The sequence below is a fragment of the Medicago sativa genome, chromosome 4, assembly GCF_051527215.1.
Source record: "Medicago sativa cultivar Bolivia chromosome 4, Bolivia_mono, whole genome shotgun sequence".
NCBI lineage: Eukaryota > Viridiplantae > Streptophyta > Magnoliopsida > Fabales > Fabaceae > Medicago > Medicago sativa.
Window position 1 is genome coordinate 73535735 of NC_140752.1, and position 16378 is coordinate 73552112.

Consider the following 16378-nt stretch of genomic DNA (forward strand, 5'->3'; position numbering starts at 1 on the left):
TTATATTAATTTTAAAAGCTAATAAAAAGTGCTCCAAAAAAACAACCGCCACAACTTATGGTTCTAATTTCTAGTACCACTGAACATCACCTCTGTTATCCTTAACACTGCCATTGTCATGTTGCATCCCACCGCCACTAAATTATTGTATAGAAAAGTAGTTTCATCTAAGCACGAGAGATAGAGAGAGTAATGAAGCACAAAAAAGGTGAGAGGATATATAAGAGAGGTGGGTAGTGGTAAGGAAGCATAACACTTGTGTTAAAGGAAAAAAAAGGTAGGCAGATATGATCATCAAACAATCTAATTATTTAATGGAAGAGAATTGTGTGTTACGAGCAAAAAAATTAATATTAATAGCATGTCTCAAAACTGAATGCAAATTGAAAGTAGATATGAAGATGAAAACATGTTTGATAGGGTCGACTAGTATGAGATACCGCAGTCGTGTGTTTAGCACGAAAATACTATCGTGCCATTTAGCATTTTTCAAATAACAAATTATAAGTGTGTTGAAATACCAGCAATTAATGTTCTCATTTTTCTAAATATTTTCACTTTAGAGTTTAGAGGAACTGGATTGATACACCAAATGGATGCATTCCCCAATGGCACCAATGGCACACAAGCTATGTCATGGAAGTATTTTCCTTGATGAAGCTAACTTGGTACTTAAGAGAAGCCACATGCATACGCCAGAGCAACATTATCCTACCAAATTTCAGTCATTCTTACGCCAAATGATTTTCTCGTCGGTTAAGGCAAAACTTCATTTTTATAACACAGAAACATTAATGTACACCATAGGCAATGGCACGAGTTAGTAGTAATAAACAAAAAAGGGTCTAAAAAATTAATCACAGAATCATTGTTAATTAATATTGTAATTTGAAAAAACTATGGGCTTAATATTTTTTTTTTTTGAAAGAACTATGGGCTTAATATTGTTACCATGTGAACGATTTTCACATCAATGAACCAGGATTACAGTTCCAGTTAAGCTAGTATTTGTACATTTTTAATTAATTCACATAGAACTAAAAAAAAAAAAAATCACAGAACTATACACATATATCATTCAAAGGCCACCAAAAGAAGTTTTAATTTTTAGCATTATGAACTCGATCAGAATGGACATGCAATTGACAATATCAACGAGTGGATAATATGCAAATAGGATGTGTTCAATATTTTATAAAACAAGGAAAGTTACAAATTATTCTGCGTGGAGAGATTTTAGGAATTTAAATCTTCTCAACATCTAAAATTCCCTGAAGGGTACATTAATATCCTTCATAAGGACTTAGAAGTGGAAATCAAGTTTGTGGGATTGGTTGTGTATTTGCATAATTTACTCATCCAGGTATATCTACAGAAGCTCCCATTCAGGTTCAGACACACTATGAAGCAGTAACTTCTTTTGATCCTCCTGTAATGTTTGATCTAAATTCTTCATTGAAACTCCGTTTACTTTTTCACTGTTTCCATGCCATACTGCAAGCTCCTTATACTCTTGCTTTCTAGCAGATTTCTTGGATAAAGAAAAGCCTTGCCGCCTTGTTTTCTTAAAACCGGAAAATGTAATTTAAGTTAGAGGTTTAATGCGAATGCATACCAAATAGAGATAATTTTTTTAAGGGAAGGGAGTAGGACTGTTTGTACCTTGTTAGCCTTCAGATTACCAACTTCTTTGGGAACTAATTCGAGATCATCTCCAGTCACCATAACACAAGTTTCCTCAAGCTTCAGATGATCTTCTTGCACGGTTTTATGACCTTGTTCTATAACAGTAATGATCATTGTTACATCAAAACTTAATAAATTTGAAAATTTCTTAGATAATAAAAAGTATTAGTACTAATTAACATGATATAAGATAAGAACAACACGAAACTGAATGGTTTAATACTATCGGCTTATACATCTACATACTCGAAAACAAATCTGCTTTAATAAAGTATTATAGTCAATGCTGTGAAAGTTGAGAGTCTACGTATGATCAAGATGTGGTTGAAAGATTGTAAGTTGAGGATTGTAGCACGAATCGTAAGATCCTACTAATAGGGAAAAAGTATACATGAAAATAACTTCTAAATCACAGCATTAAACTAAGCGATAACCATAAAATCATAAATAACTCAACTGTTCAAAATAAATCAAGGCTAGAAACAACAATTCTAGATTTTCACAGAATAGAACAGAGATTGAACTGAAACAAAGACAAAGTTACTGATAACAGAGGAACCACAAGAAAGAAACAGAGAAATAAAGGGAAGAGGGAGGAGGCCGTGTCACAGTCCCCTCGGAAGAAAATGAGGTGGCTTCGCAGGTGGAGGAAGGTGTGAGAGACAGGCCGTGAGAGAAGAAAGAGGTTTTGCCATCACGAAGATCTGAGCAGAGCAACAATCGTGAAGACTCGACTCAAATTCGTACAAATTATAAAATTTTAAGTTTTCTGCTAAGAAACCCAACCCAAATTTGGGAAAAAGTCCAGACAGTAACCAACTCGCAATCATACCAATTTCACTGTGATTACTTCATATCCTATAGTCATCACATCAGAGTTTGTGTTTCGTGGATCGTAGGATCGTGGGATCCCACGATCTGACTCACGATCCTACCAACATTTATCATAGTAACTGCACCTATATGTGCATATTAAATCATATCACATAACTGCAAGTGCACCTATATGTGGCTATTAAATCATCACAAAATAACATTCAAATTGGACTCGATACCAAAAAATAATGGTGTTAGAAAGAATTCTCACCATGCCCCCACCCTCAAACATAAAAGATGGAAGAAAAAAAAGGGGACAAAGATTCTAGACCGACCATGTGTTGGCAATAAAATTCTTTATTAATGGAAGATAAAAGACACGTGAGGAATTCATTAAATTCAAATAACCAAATTCTACCCAGAAGGGAATTGAGTGTTTTATGCATAATTTTCATTTCAATAGAGTAGCTGTGACATATTCATAAGAATGAAGCATTAATCAAATCCCATGTCAAAGACACCTGATCCCTGCACCCTAATGTAGAAGTTCCAAAAAGGTATATAATTTGCATGGGTAATTCCTGATTTCAACCAACATGTGATTGGTTTGAGGGAGAAGGAGCACGGGCACGTTAAGCAAGTGGTTAAGGATTTGATCCACGACTCTCGCAAATGGAGAAAACTTTGTTGTAAGGGGAGAACTCACCTTCCGTGTCCAACAGGTTACTGTCAACCGGTGGTGGATACTTCGTACCTATAACATAGTCGAAAAAAAATATCTAATTTCAGACGGAAAGGTTGAATGAACTATGAAGTGCTATGAATTCACCCCTAGAGCCACTGTTGTTATTCAGATTTCTATGGTTTCGAAGCAGAACAACAATCCAACCTCATCGTTTTCCAACCACTAGGGGATTGCATGGAAATTTCCAAACAAACGTAATGTCCCTTTTTGTGAATAGTAGTAAGCAATGAACAGAAAATTGTACGTAAAGCATGGTAGCATGCCAGTGCACCATTTTCATCAGATGCTACAGAGAAGAATATAACTTAAAACATGGTTTAATCAACTTACTTTTCCATTCAGAATCATTTAGTTTTAAATCGAAAAAATCACTTTCTACAAATGAATTGTTTTGAAATTTATTTTATAGGAAAATGTTGGTATATTAGTGGTTGTGTTCGCTTTCAGGGTTTGAGCACTTAAACTCCTAGTTAGAACCCCTTGGGTGTCCCTCAGCTCACCAATTGAACTGCCTGCTCCGGAAAATTGTTTTGCCTCTTAACTATTTATTTTTATGCAATATTTGCCTAAAGCAGCCAACAGTCCAACACCATGATACATGGAAATGGGAATGCCTCTAAAATAATTTTTTAATGAAAAAGCTACCTTTACATTATTTTAGTGTTTCGATAACATTTTGAAAAAAAAAGTCTGAATTAAAAAAAAAAAAGTTATTTTCAGTGGCTTTTGAAAGAATATATACATCTATATATATACATATATACATATATACATATCTATATACATATATACATATATATATATACATACATATATATATATATATACATACATATATATATATATATATATATATATATATATATATATATATATATATATATAATTGTAAGCACTTCTTATTTTAATTGCAAAGAAAAACGACTTTAAAATTGTAGCTTAATGGAAAATAGCTTATGTAATATACAAAATCTATAAAATAAATGATTTTTGTGCACAACATTAAAATCACATAACTATAGGACTGCAACAAGGGTCAACTCTAAGCCCTTATCTTTTTACTTTAGTTTTGAACGCACTTACGGAATACATCCAAGAGCCATCACCGAGATGCATACTTTTTGCGGATTATATAGTCCTACTCGGAGAGTCGAGGGAGGAGTTAAATGTGAGCTTGAAGACTTGAAGACAAGCCTTAGAAGCGTATCGCTTCCGCCCGAGTAGACGCAAGAGATTATATGGAATGCAACTTTAGCAAAAGTTGACGGAATTCTAGCTTAGAGTTGAAATTTGGAGAACATGTCATACCACAAGCTACACAGTTTAAATATCTTGGGTCCATAGTACAAAACGACAGAGAAATAAAAAGAGATAACAGCCATCAAATTCAAGTGGGGTGATTGAAATGGAAGAGGGCCCCAGGTGTTTTATGTGATACAAAAGTACCGTTCAAGCTGAAAGAATTTTTTTTACCACACAGCTGTAAGATCGACGGTGTTGTATGGGATGGAGTGTAGGGCAGTAAAAAACCAACCCGAGAATAAAATAAGCTCAGCGGAGATGAAGATGTTGTGTTGGATGTGCGGTAAGACTAGACAAGATAGTGGAAACTCAGCTTAGGTGGTTTGGGCATGTAGAGAGAAGACATTAGGAGAGTAGCTCATATGGAGGGTAGTCATATCACAAGAGGCAGAGGAAGCCTTAGAAAAACTATAAGAGAAACTATTATGAAAAATCTAAAGATTCATGAGTTGCATAGAGGTATGAAATACTATTGAACATTATGATGTCGTTTGATCCATGTAGCCGTCACCACTTAGTTGGATAAGGCTTGGTTATTGTTGTTGTAACATTAAAATCACATTTTTAAGCTTTAAACAAAGATGCCATAATGCCTATAGTGAGTTAAAATGCTTCAGAGTTCAGAGTGATGTGAACCAAATATCAAAACTCAGTAACTACTTCTGAATTATATGAAATAATACCTGGATGAGATAGAACCACCATGCTATTAGAACAATCATCACACTGTATTGTTCTATCCATAGATAAACCTACCAGAGAAAACAATACAATGATCAACCAAATCAAAGAGAAAAAATACAAAATTATAAACATGAGATAAAGTCATAAGGAAATACTCACCATCATAAGAACTCGTACCAATCTGTTTTTCTTCAGCTGATTTAACTTGTACCAGAACATAAGGGAACTGCTCAGTACAAGCATTTTTAATTTCATTACGATGGTCAGGTTCAGAAGCAAGTCTTGCCACTTCATCCAAAGCTGGCTTTGAAACACTAGCTACAGGATTTTGATCTTCATTTGAAATCTCACAACCTTGTGATGGCGTGCGTGTATCTGGTTCTTCCAAAGTGATTTCATTGAATATCTTGGTTGCAGCCATTTTCTCATTTACTTGATTTTCATCAATGCCAAGATTTGATTTAATATCCTTTTTCCCAACATGCTGTCTTGAACGAGAAACAATATTTCTTTTTTTGACAGAACTTTTTGAAGATGACATAATCAAAGCACCGGTCTTATGTACAACATCATTATCAGCATTATGATCAATCTTTGAATCCTCGGTTGTTTGCTTGGTATTAGCCTTTTCAGATCTTTCCATGAAATTTTGGATTGGCTTCTTACAGAACCCAGCATCAGTAACCTGATCTTTTGGGAATTCAGAGTCTTCCTTCTCATCCAAAACACATGAAATTGAAGGAAGTAAATCTCCAACGATATCAGAATATAACTTTTTCACATTTTCCCCAACAGTCTGCATCTGATTCTCAATATATTCAACCGTATCCTGTACCCAAAGAACAAACATATATAAGAAATATAGTAGCTGGCAAGATTGAAAAACAATGGCAGTGCAGGGAACTAACAATATCAAAAACAGTTTAATCCGTTATGAGCTCATGCAAAAATATTAGGAAAGATTATCAAAGATAATAAGACAAAAATGATAGCAGAGTTGCATTCAAATATAAATAAAACTCAAGGAAGTCAAAGGAAACTGATAAAGTTCTATCAGGTTTTAGTGAACTGAGACAACAGGTGCCATATAAATTAGGCATGGTATTCATTCATAAAAAATAAATTAGGCATGGCATTCATTCATAAAAAACAAACTAGGCATGGTATTCATTCATAAAGAAGAAAATTAAGAAATAAGTAAAATATTTGACTAATATTATTAACGTCCCATATAGATTAGGCATGGGTGTTCATTCAAAAAAAAAAAAATTAAACATATGTTAAATTTACAAAATCCTATGCTGTAATTTTTTCTTAGCATTCTGAACATTTAACTCCCTTAAACATTTTGACTATTTTACTGACTTGAAAAAGATATGCATGTCTAATACCTCGCTAAAGGACCCTGTTTAAACCAGCTAGAGGCGCCTTAAACATTTTGACTATTTTACTGACTTGAAAAAGATATGCATGTCTAATACCTCGCTAAAGGACCCTGTTTAAACCAGCTAGAGGCGCTGAGACCTTCGGATGCTTGCCACATGGCTTTGACTACAATGCTTACAACAATAATTAAGGCAGAATACTAGGTACACATAAACCAAGAGGAAATGCAGCTCTACATGCGGCAGTGGGAATTGCAAAACACAATTTTAGGGTATTCAATCAGAGACATGACATGTATCACAAGCAATGGTAGGCGCACGAGCGCAATTTGAGCTGTGTTTCCGATTTGAAACTAAAGAATCCATTGTGTATATACAATATGAGATAGATTAACATGAAACGACAATTAGAGCATACCTCGTATATCATGTCTTCTGCCTCCAGGCACATATTTTCAAATTTCTGATACAAGTTTCCAACCCAATTTATGCCGTCCACATCCATGGTGATCATAATATCCTTCAAACAATCGTAAATTGTCCTGAATTGTCTCAACTTATAAGATATGATACACAATTATCTGCAAAAAAACAGAAGAAATCATTTAACATAGTCTCTAAATTGATATTGCACAACACGTTAGCAATCGTCCTAAAAGTACATTGATCATGAAGTGTCACCACTAATCATAAAGACATAACATTGAAGACAGAAAAACTCCATTTCCAGCTCATGACACAAATAGATTATAGACATAAACAAACATGTATCCAAAAACATGAAGCAATAATAACAAACCATTTAATCAGGTAATTAACTAATAATACCAAAATTAAAACCATAATTTCCCACTGTCCCATTTTGTACCTGCCAATAACAGAACAATCCAATAACTTTATCTTCTAAAACCATACCAAAACCTTCAACTAATTTACCAAACATAACCTACAAGGTTTAACTTCTTTGTCCTAAACAGTCAAAAGCTTCAACCCTCAACAGAATCTTCTGTCTCATCAACAAAGAGAGAGAGAAACAATTTTTGTTGCAAAGTTCAATTTTGTTTGATCACAACAATAATAAAACAAAACAAAACACACATACACACAAAATTATAAAATGAAATAGATAAATAAGGAAATTATGAAGAAAGATAAAAACTTTCGATCATAAAACAAAAACCCATGAAGGAGAAATACCCTTTGAACCGAACGAAGAAGGGTTGATGATTATGCCTCAATTCTTTAAAAGGGCCAAAAGATAAAGAAAGAGAAAGAAGTAGAATTGAACACGAAAGAAGAGAACGCTTGAGAAGAGTTGTGACTTGAGAAGAAGGGTACGAGGAAGAGGAACAAAAACAAAACAAGGAAACGTGCACCTTGAAGGTTTTAGCTTCTGCTATTCTGGCGCTAGGTTTTCCACACGTGTACTCTTCATTTCATCATCTTTCATTCATGCTATAATAACATGAATGAACATTCTACTTATTCTTTTTCTTATTTTATTTTATATTCCAAACTCTTCTATTTTTTCTATGTGTGACATTGACATCTTTATAAATGTGTTGTAACCCCTTTTTTTAGGCAAATGTGTTGTAAAAAAAAAAAATTATGTGTTGTAATTTTTTTTTTAAGGAATTGTTGCAAGTTGTAACTTGTAAAATATAAAACTCAATATAAGTCATAATTATTTGATGGTGATATAACTTGTGATTTATTATTAATATCTATATAAAATATAAAATAAATAAATGTTAGCTATTCTAGTCAAATATATCATGTTTGTTACACTTTTATTTTAATATTTGAATTTACTCTTATCTATTTATTATATGTGCTATTTATATTGAAAGTCGAGAGTAATTTTGGAAAAAGAAAAAGTAACCATGTTATTTTATTTATAGGAAATGTTAACTTGTGCCCTCAAGGCACAAGTTAAGAAACTAAAGATAGAAACATTTTGTTGGAAATTGTACATTCAATATTGTAGAAATTTAAAATCTTATATTTTCAAGACATAATTTTTGATTTAAATACTATTGATTGATATATTCTCCGCATATATTTAAATATGAACGTGGATATTATTAACATCTTACGGCCATTGACATCGATCCTCGTGATCGGGCTGCGTCGTTGGGGAGAATAAATGTTAACCGTAGATAGCAACTTAATCTAACGGCTATCGGGATGTCCCTATGAAGGTGAGAAAAACACAAGAAGGGGGGTTGAATTGTGGTTTTGGAAAATTCTTCTTTTCTCCTAAAACTGAACACACTTGATCAGAAGCTAAGTGAGACAGCTTCTGAAGTGATAATCAGAATCTAAATGCAGCGGAATAAAACAGAGAGAGAGAAGAAGAACGACACAAAGCAATTATACTGGTTCCTTCCACAATCCGGAAGTAGTCCAGTCCCCCTTGCACTTCCAAGGAGATTTCACTAAGAGTAATATCTGATTACAATTGCTCAAGCACACAAGCAAGAGACTTCCTTTGCTCAAGCACACAAGCAAGAGACTTCCTTTGCTCAAGAACACAATCAAGAGACTTCCTTGCTCAAGCACAACTGCAAGAGACTTCTAACTAAACAAAATTACACAGAAAATTGTTTAAGGTTGAACACTTGATATACAATCAGAGGTGCTCACAGTACAAATCAGATACAGACTCAATGACTTAAGAATTTCTAAGATATGACTTTGAGACACAGAAATTCTAAGTGAATGCAGAACAATTTCAGCGGAGGTTTGGCACTTGTAAAAATGTTATGAGTCTTTCGTTCAGCGTTCTTGCATTACCAATTCTCTAAGTCTTCACTCCTTTATATAGAGGTGTGAAAGAGACGTTGTGAAATTGCCAGCACATCAAAGAGTCGTTGTTGAAGCTTGATCTTTTACCAATGATATTTTGCCTGATTTGGTTGTTGTCCTATGAAGAACAAATTTGAAATCCATTCCTTATCCAAAGGAACATCTATGCAGGCGAAGCCGTATTCTGGAGTTGTTTTCTTGTCTTGTAGCGTGGACACAAAACAGAGTAGTGGAGAACGTGGTTGTACAATTCGTACAGAAGTACAATGTCAACGCTTTCGTCCAAAATTGCAAGCACGTGCCTTCAAACACCTTTGAAATGACCGTTGCAATGTTCCACTAATTTTCTGCTATGTTTTCGAATCCAATAGACAGCTTTTGCAGTGTTGATTCTTCAATCTTTGAATCTTTTGCAAATCCAGTTGATCTTCAGCTTCTGGTGAAATGACTTCTGATGAGGCAGCTTCTGATGATGCAGCTTCTGATAACGCAGCTTCTGATGATGTGGCTTCTGGACCTCTTGTCTTCAGAAGCGGTAATCTTCAGGAGCACCATTTCTTCAGGAGCGCTTTACTCTCTTCAGGAGCAGCTTGACTTCAGGAGCGCTTTACTTTCTTCAGAAGCAGCTTGACTTCAGGAGCGCTTTCCTTCAGAAGCGTCTAAGCTTCATTTCCTTTTGCTCTTTATTTGCTCATTCAGAACCAATTAATGATGTAACTTTTTAACTGTGGTCATGTACACTTTAACAAATATTAGCTAGTCCAATTTACAATTTTTAATACTTTATTATCATCAAAACTCTTTAAGGTTCTTTGTTAAACACATTTTGTTCAAACACCCTACACCCTCTCCAACACTATATCTTTATTTGTTATGACGTTACTTTTTTGCTATACAGATCTTATCTTATAAATATATACATTTTATCTTATAAATATATATATATATATATATATATATATATATATATATATATATATATATATCATTAATATATTATAATCAAGTCTAGCTTTCAGCATAAAGGCTCTTGCCAGTAACTTGTCTTATGCTTAACAATCTCACCATTTGGATTTAGCTTCAGTTTGAACACCCATTTCACATCAATAGCTTTCTTATTTGTTGGTAACTTTGTGAACTCCCGCATCTAGCTGAGCATCTTTCCATACTTTCTCAAACATTTCTACTTCATAATTGATAGGCTCGGAATTAGCTAACAATGTAAAACTAGGTATATAACCCGTGCGTTGCACGGGTTTCATTAGGATTTTTTTATAAATTTATTGGAAATAACAATTTTGGTAGCTGTAATGGATCATTTTTTATTTTAAAAAAATGACCTTTGAAATATTTTAAAACTTCAGTCATTGTCAAGTAAGAGAGTTAGTTAAAAGGTTATTTTGACATCAATTATGTGTCGTTCTTATGTATATAGAAGACACCATCTTTGATAGACAATTTAAAATGCAAGAGTGAAATATTTGTTAGAATAAGATGATGTGTTGAATCTTAACTTCTTTTAAAAAATAAAATGCTTGAGTAAAATGTAAAAGTAAATATATGACATCAACATTCAAACTTTTACAATAAGTAGGTTAGATTAAATGTTCAAAGAGCTTTTCGAATCAACTTTGTCATGTGTAAGTAGTATTTTATATTAGATGAAATTGTTCTGCAATCATTAGATGCTGGTATATAAACTCTACTAAACCAACCGTGTTTAGGCCCATAATACATGTATAGATATAATCTACCTGGACAACTTCTTAGTTGAGTTGCATCAATATTCTTTTTATACGACAACTTCAGAATCTTTATGTCCGACTTTGATTTTGTTTCTATCATTTTCATGAAACCTAAGTAATTCATTAACATCTTTTAGACAACATAACGGTAAAAATAAGACACATATCTATATTCATAAACTCATCAGGTTGTTTTGTTTTGATTGAATGTCTCCAACAAAGATTTCCTTTTGATTCATAGTGAAACTTCAAGGTAGTACCTATAATTTAAAATGAGTAAACTCAATAATTGAATAAATTAATTTAAATCAGAGAATATAAAATGGATAAATAGATATAAAATATTGAAAATGTAAATGTGAAAATAAATGTATAACAATTTATAACAATTAACACTGCACGAATATAAACAAACTTTAAAATAAACAAAAATTAAAGTTGATCTTTAATTGGTGCAAATATTAGACTTAAAGATATATACTTACATGAGTTGTAATTTTATAGGCTTCTCTAATATAAATGTCTTTTATCCTTTTCTCCTCATCTACTCGAAAAAATTATTCATACTAAATTGGTGTGAATACTATTGATGCACCAAAAACATAAATAAAAGTCTCTTTTGTCCTCTTTTCCTCATCTACACGAAACAATTATTCATATTAAAAGATAAAATAAAATAAGAAAAAAGATAGAAATGTATACTAATAAATGTTATATCATCAATAAGATAAAAAGAAAGTGAAACATTTGGTAAATCTATATCTATATAATATAGTTACTTGAGTCACTATTGTCTACCACAAAAACTAATACATAGTTAAGAAATATAAGAAGAGTAAGAAAGAGAAACAAATGGTATCATACAAAATTTAAGAGTATCATCCAAAAATCCTTTGGAAAAAGTGATGATATGATCCAAAACTTCACCATTGAGCCCTTTCTTCCTACTCCATTTTTTTCTTCTAATTTTCTTTTTGTGGACACTCATTTTGTTGGATGGAGGGTAAGATGAAAAGATCTCAAAGTCTTATCACATATTTATACGCACAATGATCATGACTATGAATATGAAATTATAACTAACTTATTATTAAAATTTTGTATTAATATGTACCCAAAAAAAAATTGTATTAATACAATGAGTGAATGAATAGTCATATTTAAGGAATGGAAGTTAAAGAATATGAATCAAATTGCAGTTTAAAGATAATTGATTGATGTGCTAAAGTTATTTTGTAAAATAATATGAAAATATCTTAAAAAAAAAATATGACAATAGACATTACTTAAAATTGTAAGTATTTAATTGATTAATTGTGTGGTTAAAATTGCAGTGTATATTATTTTATTCTCCGTGGGTTGCTTTTTAAAAAGTATGGAAGTGTATGAGATTTTGCAAATTTATTTAACAATAAATTTATTTTTCAAAACATTTTTTTTCTTCATATTGTTTATACCATATTAATGCCATTTTGTAGATTTAATCGCAGGTATACTGAATTATGGTTCTTGAGCTTAAGCGTAAACATGAAGCTAAGATATCATCATTCAAGAATAAAGATATGGCAATGGCAATAAATTTTATAAGAAAAATTGTGCAAATATTTTGAGTAAAAAACCGCTATATTGTAACTTTTATTTATGTTCAACTTAAGTGAAGAATCAAGAAAGATACCTATTCTTATTTATCCATTCATATTTCACTATACATTAAATTGATTTAGTCGGGGTTAAATAATGAATGAATTATTAGAGTAATAATAGTTAAAAGAGAGTGGCAAAGTATCAATAGAGAATGAAAAATTAGAGTTCATTTGGACATGCCACATCATCAAAACTCTTGCATAAGAATAACTCAAGTTTCAAATTCAAAGATATATAGATAGATAGATAATGCACAAAATCTCCTTCCTCATTTACTTCATTATCTGGGATAACTCCGTGATCAGCTAATCTTAAATACACAAATTGTTGTCTTTGTGAGACTCTGATGTTTTTATTAGCTGCTATAGGAGGCTCCTCTTGAGTATCAACTTCTTGTTGGACTTGTTCTTCGTCAAATATTGCAGGAACAACTGGATTAGAACTCCTCTCCTTCTTAATCCCAAACTTCTGCTTCACACACATGACATCTCTGATAATCATAATTGAGTGATTCATAGGATTATAGAGCATATAAGTGTAACATCCTGATTTTTAGTTTATTATTATTTTATTTAATTATTTATAATTTAATTGTTTATTTGATGTCGTTGGTTTGAGGGGTTAATAGATTTTTATTAGAAATTATGGAGTAAAGGGTGTTTTGGACAATTTAGTATTGAAGGGCATTTTCGAGAAGTTATTAGAAAATAAGAGTTTTTGAGGAATAAGAGTGTATGAGTAAAATTGAGGTTTAAATGAAATAATTGTGTAGTGTTTTCTTTTTGAAGAACTAGCGAAAAGACGGGCACTCAAGTCCCGTTTTTCGCTCTTTTTATTGCTCTAACACCTGTCTTTCCGTTCTTTTTTATGAAATTTTGATTTTGATTAAAAATATAAATATAATGTATGTCACTTTCAAATTATAACAAATCAAACTAACTATATTTATCTATTTCAATGACACCAACAATATAGCAAAAAAATGTAATATAAATTATTGTCATTTAAATGAAACCAACAACAATCATTATTATAGGAAAAGTTTTTTAAGGGTATAATTTGGATAATGAAAAAGCCAACATAATATCTCATATTTTCTTTATATATAGTATATAGATATACTTGATCTATTTTGTGACGCTTTTTTTTAAGGATAAAAGAAAAGAAAACTGGACATATACTCATATGATGTTTGTTACACAATATATTTTGTGTTGGAACCAAAAAATAAATATTGTGTTTGTTACACTTTTTTTAATAATTGAATTCACACTCAACCATGATCTTTTTTTAAAATTACGAAGAAAAAAAATCAGATATATACAATTTGTTACATTTTATTTTAATATTTGAATTTACTCTCATCTATTTGTTATTTTTTTTTGAAAGATCTTATATATTTGTTATATGTGCTGTATTGAAAATTGATGGTAATTTTGGAATGAGAAAAGTCAACTTAAAAAAGGCTATTTTCTTTATATACAGTATAGATGAGTAGAGACTAAACCCTTTAAGAGTTATGAGAACTAAGCTCAGAACAAGTGAATATAAATAAGTGGTAGTCTCTGTGAATTGGGGTTAGAAAATCATTTGTATCGTTTTGAGAAAGAAGCAAGAGCAGCGAATAGAGGCAATGGTAGAGAAAAGACGAAAGAGGTGAAGAAAAGAGGAGAGCTCAAATAATCAATGAGGAGAGGGAGACCCAAGCTTGAGGGGGCTAGCTTTGAAGAGGTAAGGGGGAGTTTTATTCACCATTGGAATTTTATGAACAAATGGGTAGAGAAAGAGTTTTGTGTGATTCTTGCTATTTTCATGCTTTATGATAAATTTATGATGAATTGGTGTTGAAATTATGATCTATCATGTTGTTGTGATTATGGGTATATGATTATTTGTGAATTCACGAAGTTACCATGTTAACTCTATGTTTGAATGTGTTGTTGTGATGTTCTTGAGTTATATGTGAAATTGGTGAAATTCATGAAAGATTGTTGCTAGATTGTTGTTGTGATGTTGTTATAATTTAATTTAGTGAAATGTGATTGTTGTGATGAATTGAGGAAGAGATGATGTTGTTGTTGTTACCATGTTTGGGGTTAGAATTAACATGTGTAGTTTGTGAAGAAGTGAAATATTATGAGACAATGAAAATTATGTTAATCATGTTAAAATGAGTAGAATTAAGTTGGTTTAGAGGAAATTAATGTATAATTGATTAGAAAACATTAGTATGATGATTTGGGTCGAGTTTTGTGTGTTTGGGGTCGGATAATGGTGTCGAAAGAGGTTTTTCCACTTCAAAAACGAGGAAAATTGATGTTTTACTCATTTGGGTAAAACGCACGGTCGTGTGTGCAAAACGTACCGACCATGCGTTTTCTTCTGTTTTCTGCGTGTGAAAAGCACACAGTCGTGTGTCCAAAACGCACGGACTATGCGTTTTTCTCTGGATGTTTAAACCTGAATATAACATGAAAAATGAAATAGATAAATATGGAAATTTAGAATAAAAGATAAAAGTTTTTTTATCATAAAACAAAAAACCCATGAAGGAGAAATACCCTTTCAACCGCACGAAGGAAGAAAAGAAGAGAACGCTTGAGAAGAGTTGTGACTTGAAAAGAAGGGTACGAGGAAGAGAAATAGGAACAAAACGGATAATACTTGGGTGACATTGTGGTTGGTGACATTAGTGATATTGGCCAATCACAATGTCACATGTGTACAAAGAAACAAAAAAATATTGTAAAAGAGAAAGAAGAAGGACACTTGTAACATTGTGGTTGGTCAATGTCACAATATCACCAACCATAATGTCACCAAAGTGCTACCCGAAGAAAACAAGGAAATGTGCACCTTGAAGTTTTAGCTGCTTCTATTATGGCGCTAGGTTTTTCACACGTGTACTCTTCATTTCATCATCTTTCATGCTAAAATGAGCATTTTACTTATTCTTTTTCTTATTTTATTTTATATTCCAACTTTTCTATTTTTTTAGAGTAAATTACATTTCCCTCCTCTAAAAGAAGTTTGAATTACACTACCCTCCTCTCTTAAGTTAAAATATATACTCCCCTTCCTTGAATCCTAGGTATTTATGAACAACAAACAAAGAAAGCGTGAAAAATTGACTCTGTTTTGGAAACAACATTATAATCTTTCCACTTACGAAAAAGCTGTTTTGGAAACAATATTATAATCTTTTCACTTACGAAAAAGAGAGCCTCGTAAGAAATGATCCTTCTTCGGAATAAATTCACTTTGGTTGGCAAACGACTCCGAAAAAGACGCCAAGTGAAAACCGAAACCTTCAAAGGAACCTCTCGCCTCCAAAGAAGATCAATAGGAACAAACTAAGGAGTAGGCCTCCTATCTCTAAGTAAACGGTAAGCTCCACTAACAGAGTACCCACCAACTGGATCATGTGACCAGATCCACACATCATCAATATCCACCTGCAACACCACAATGAGTAATAAAATCCTACACTCCGCTACCAAGGCCTCCTCCCACGCCCATAACCTCCTCCTCCACTTCCAAGCCTCCCCACCTCTTTTTAAAAA

At 32.3% G+C, this 16378-nt stretch overlaps 1 protein-coding gene across 8 annotated transcripts; it reads right to left on the reverse strand.

Annotated features, from left to right (window-relative positions):
- Window positions 1-1077: 1077 nt before the first annotated feature.
- Window positions 1078-15469, reverse strand: LOC146931706 (uncharacterized). Of its 8 annotated transcripts, none has more exons than XM_085703271.1 (7): window positions 15377-15459; window positions 7037-7199; window positions 5393-6062; window positions 5233-5301; window positions 3209-3256; window positions 1663-1781; window positions 1078-1564 (listed from the first exon to the last, which is right to left on the reverse strand). In XM_085703271.1, exons 2-7 carry the CDS (start codon window positions 7130-7132, stop codon window positions 1370-1372), a joined length of 1197 nt encoding a protein of 398 aa, XP_085559397.1. In that variant the 5' UTR covers window positions 7133-7199; window positions 15377-15459; the 3' UTR covers window positions 1078-1369. The 8 variants fall into 8 exon arrangements, with proteins under 8 accessions (XP_085559397.1, XP_085559395.1, XP_085559394.1 ...); XM_085703269.1 differs by lacking the exon at window positions 15377-15459 and adding an exon at window positions 7995-8072; XM_085703268.1 differs by lacking the exon at window positions 15377-15459 and adding an exon at window positions 7816-8072.
- Window positions 15470-16378: the final 909 nt, after the last annotated feature.

Coding starts and splice junctions, on each gene's coding strand:
- LOC146931706 (XM_085703271.1), bottom strand. CDS start 7,132: ATGATCACCATGGATGTGGACGGCATAAATTGGGTTGGAAACTTGTAT. Junction 5,302..5,392: donor TGGTACGAGTTCTTATGATG/GTGAGTATTTCC, acceptor TTTCTCTGGTAG/GTTTATCTATGGATAGAACA. Junction 1,782..3,208: donor TAACCTGTTGGACACGGAAG/GTGAGTTCTCCC, acceptor TTACTGTTATAG/AACAAGGTCATAAAACCGTG.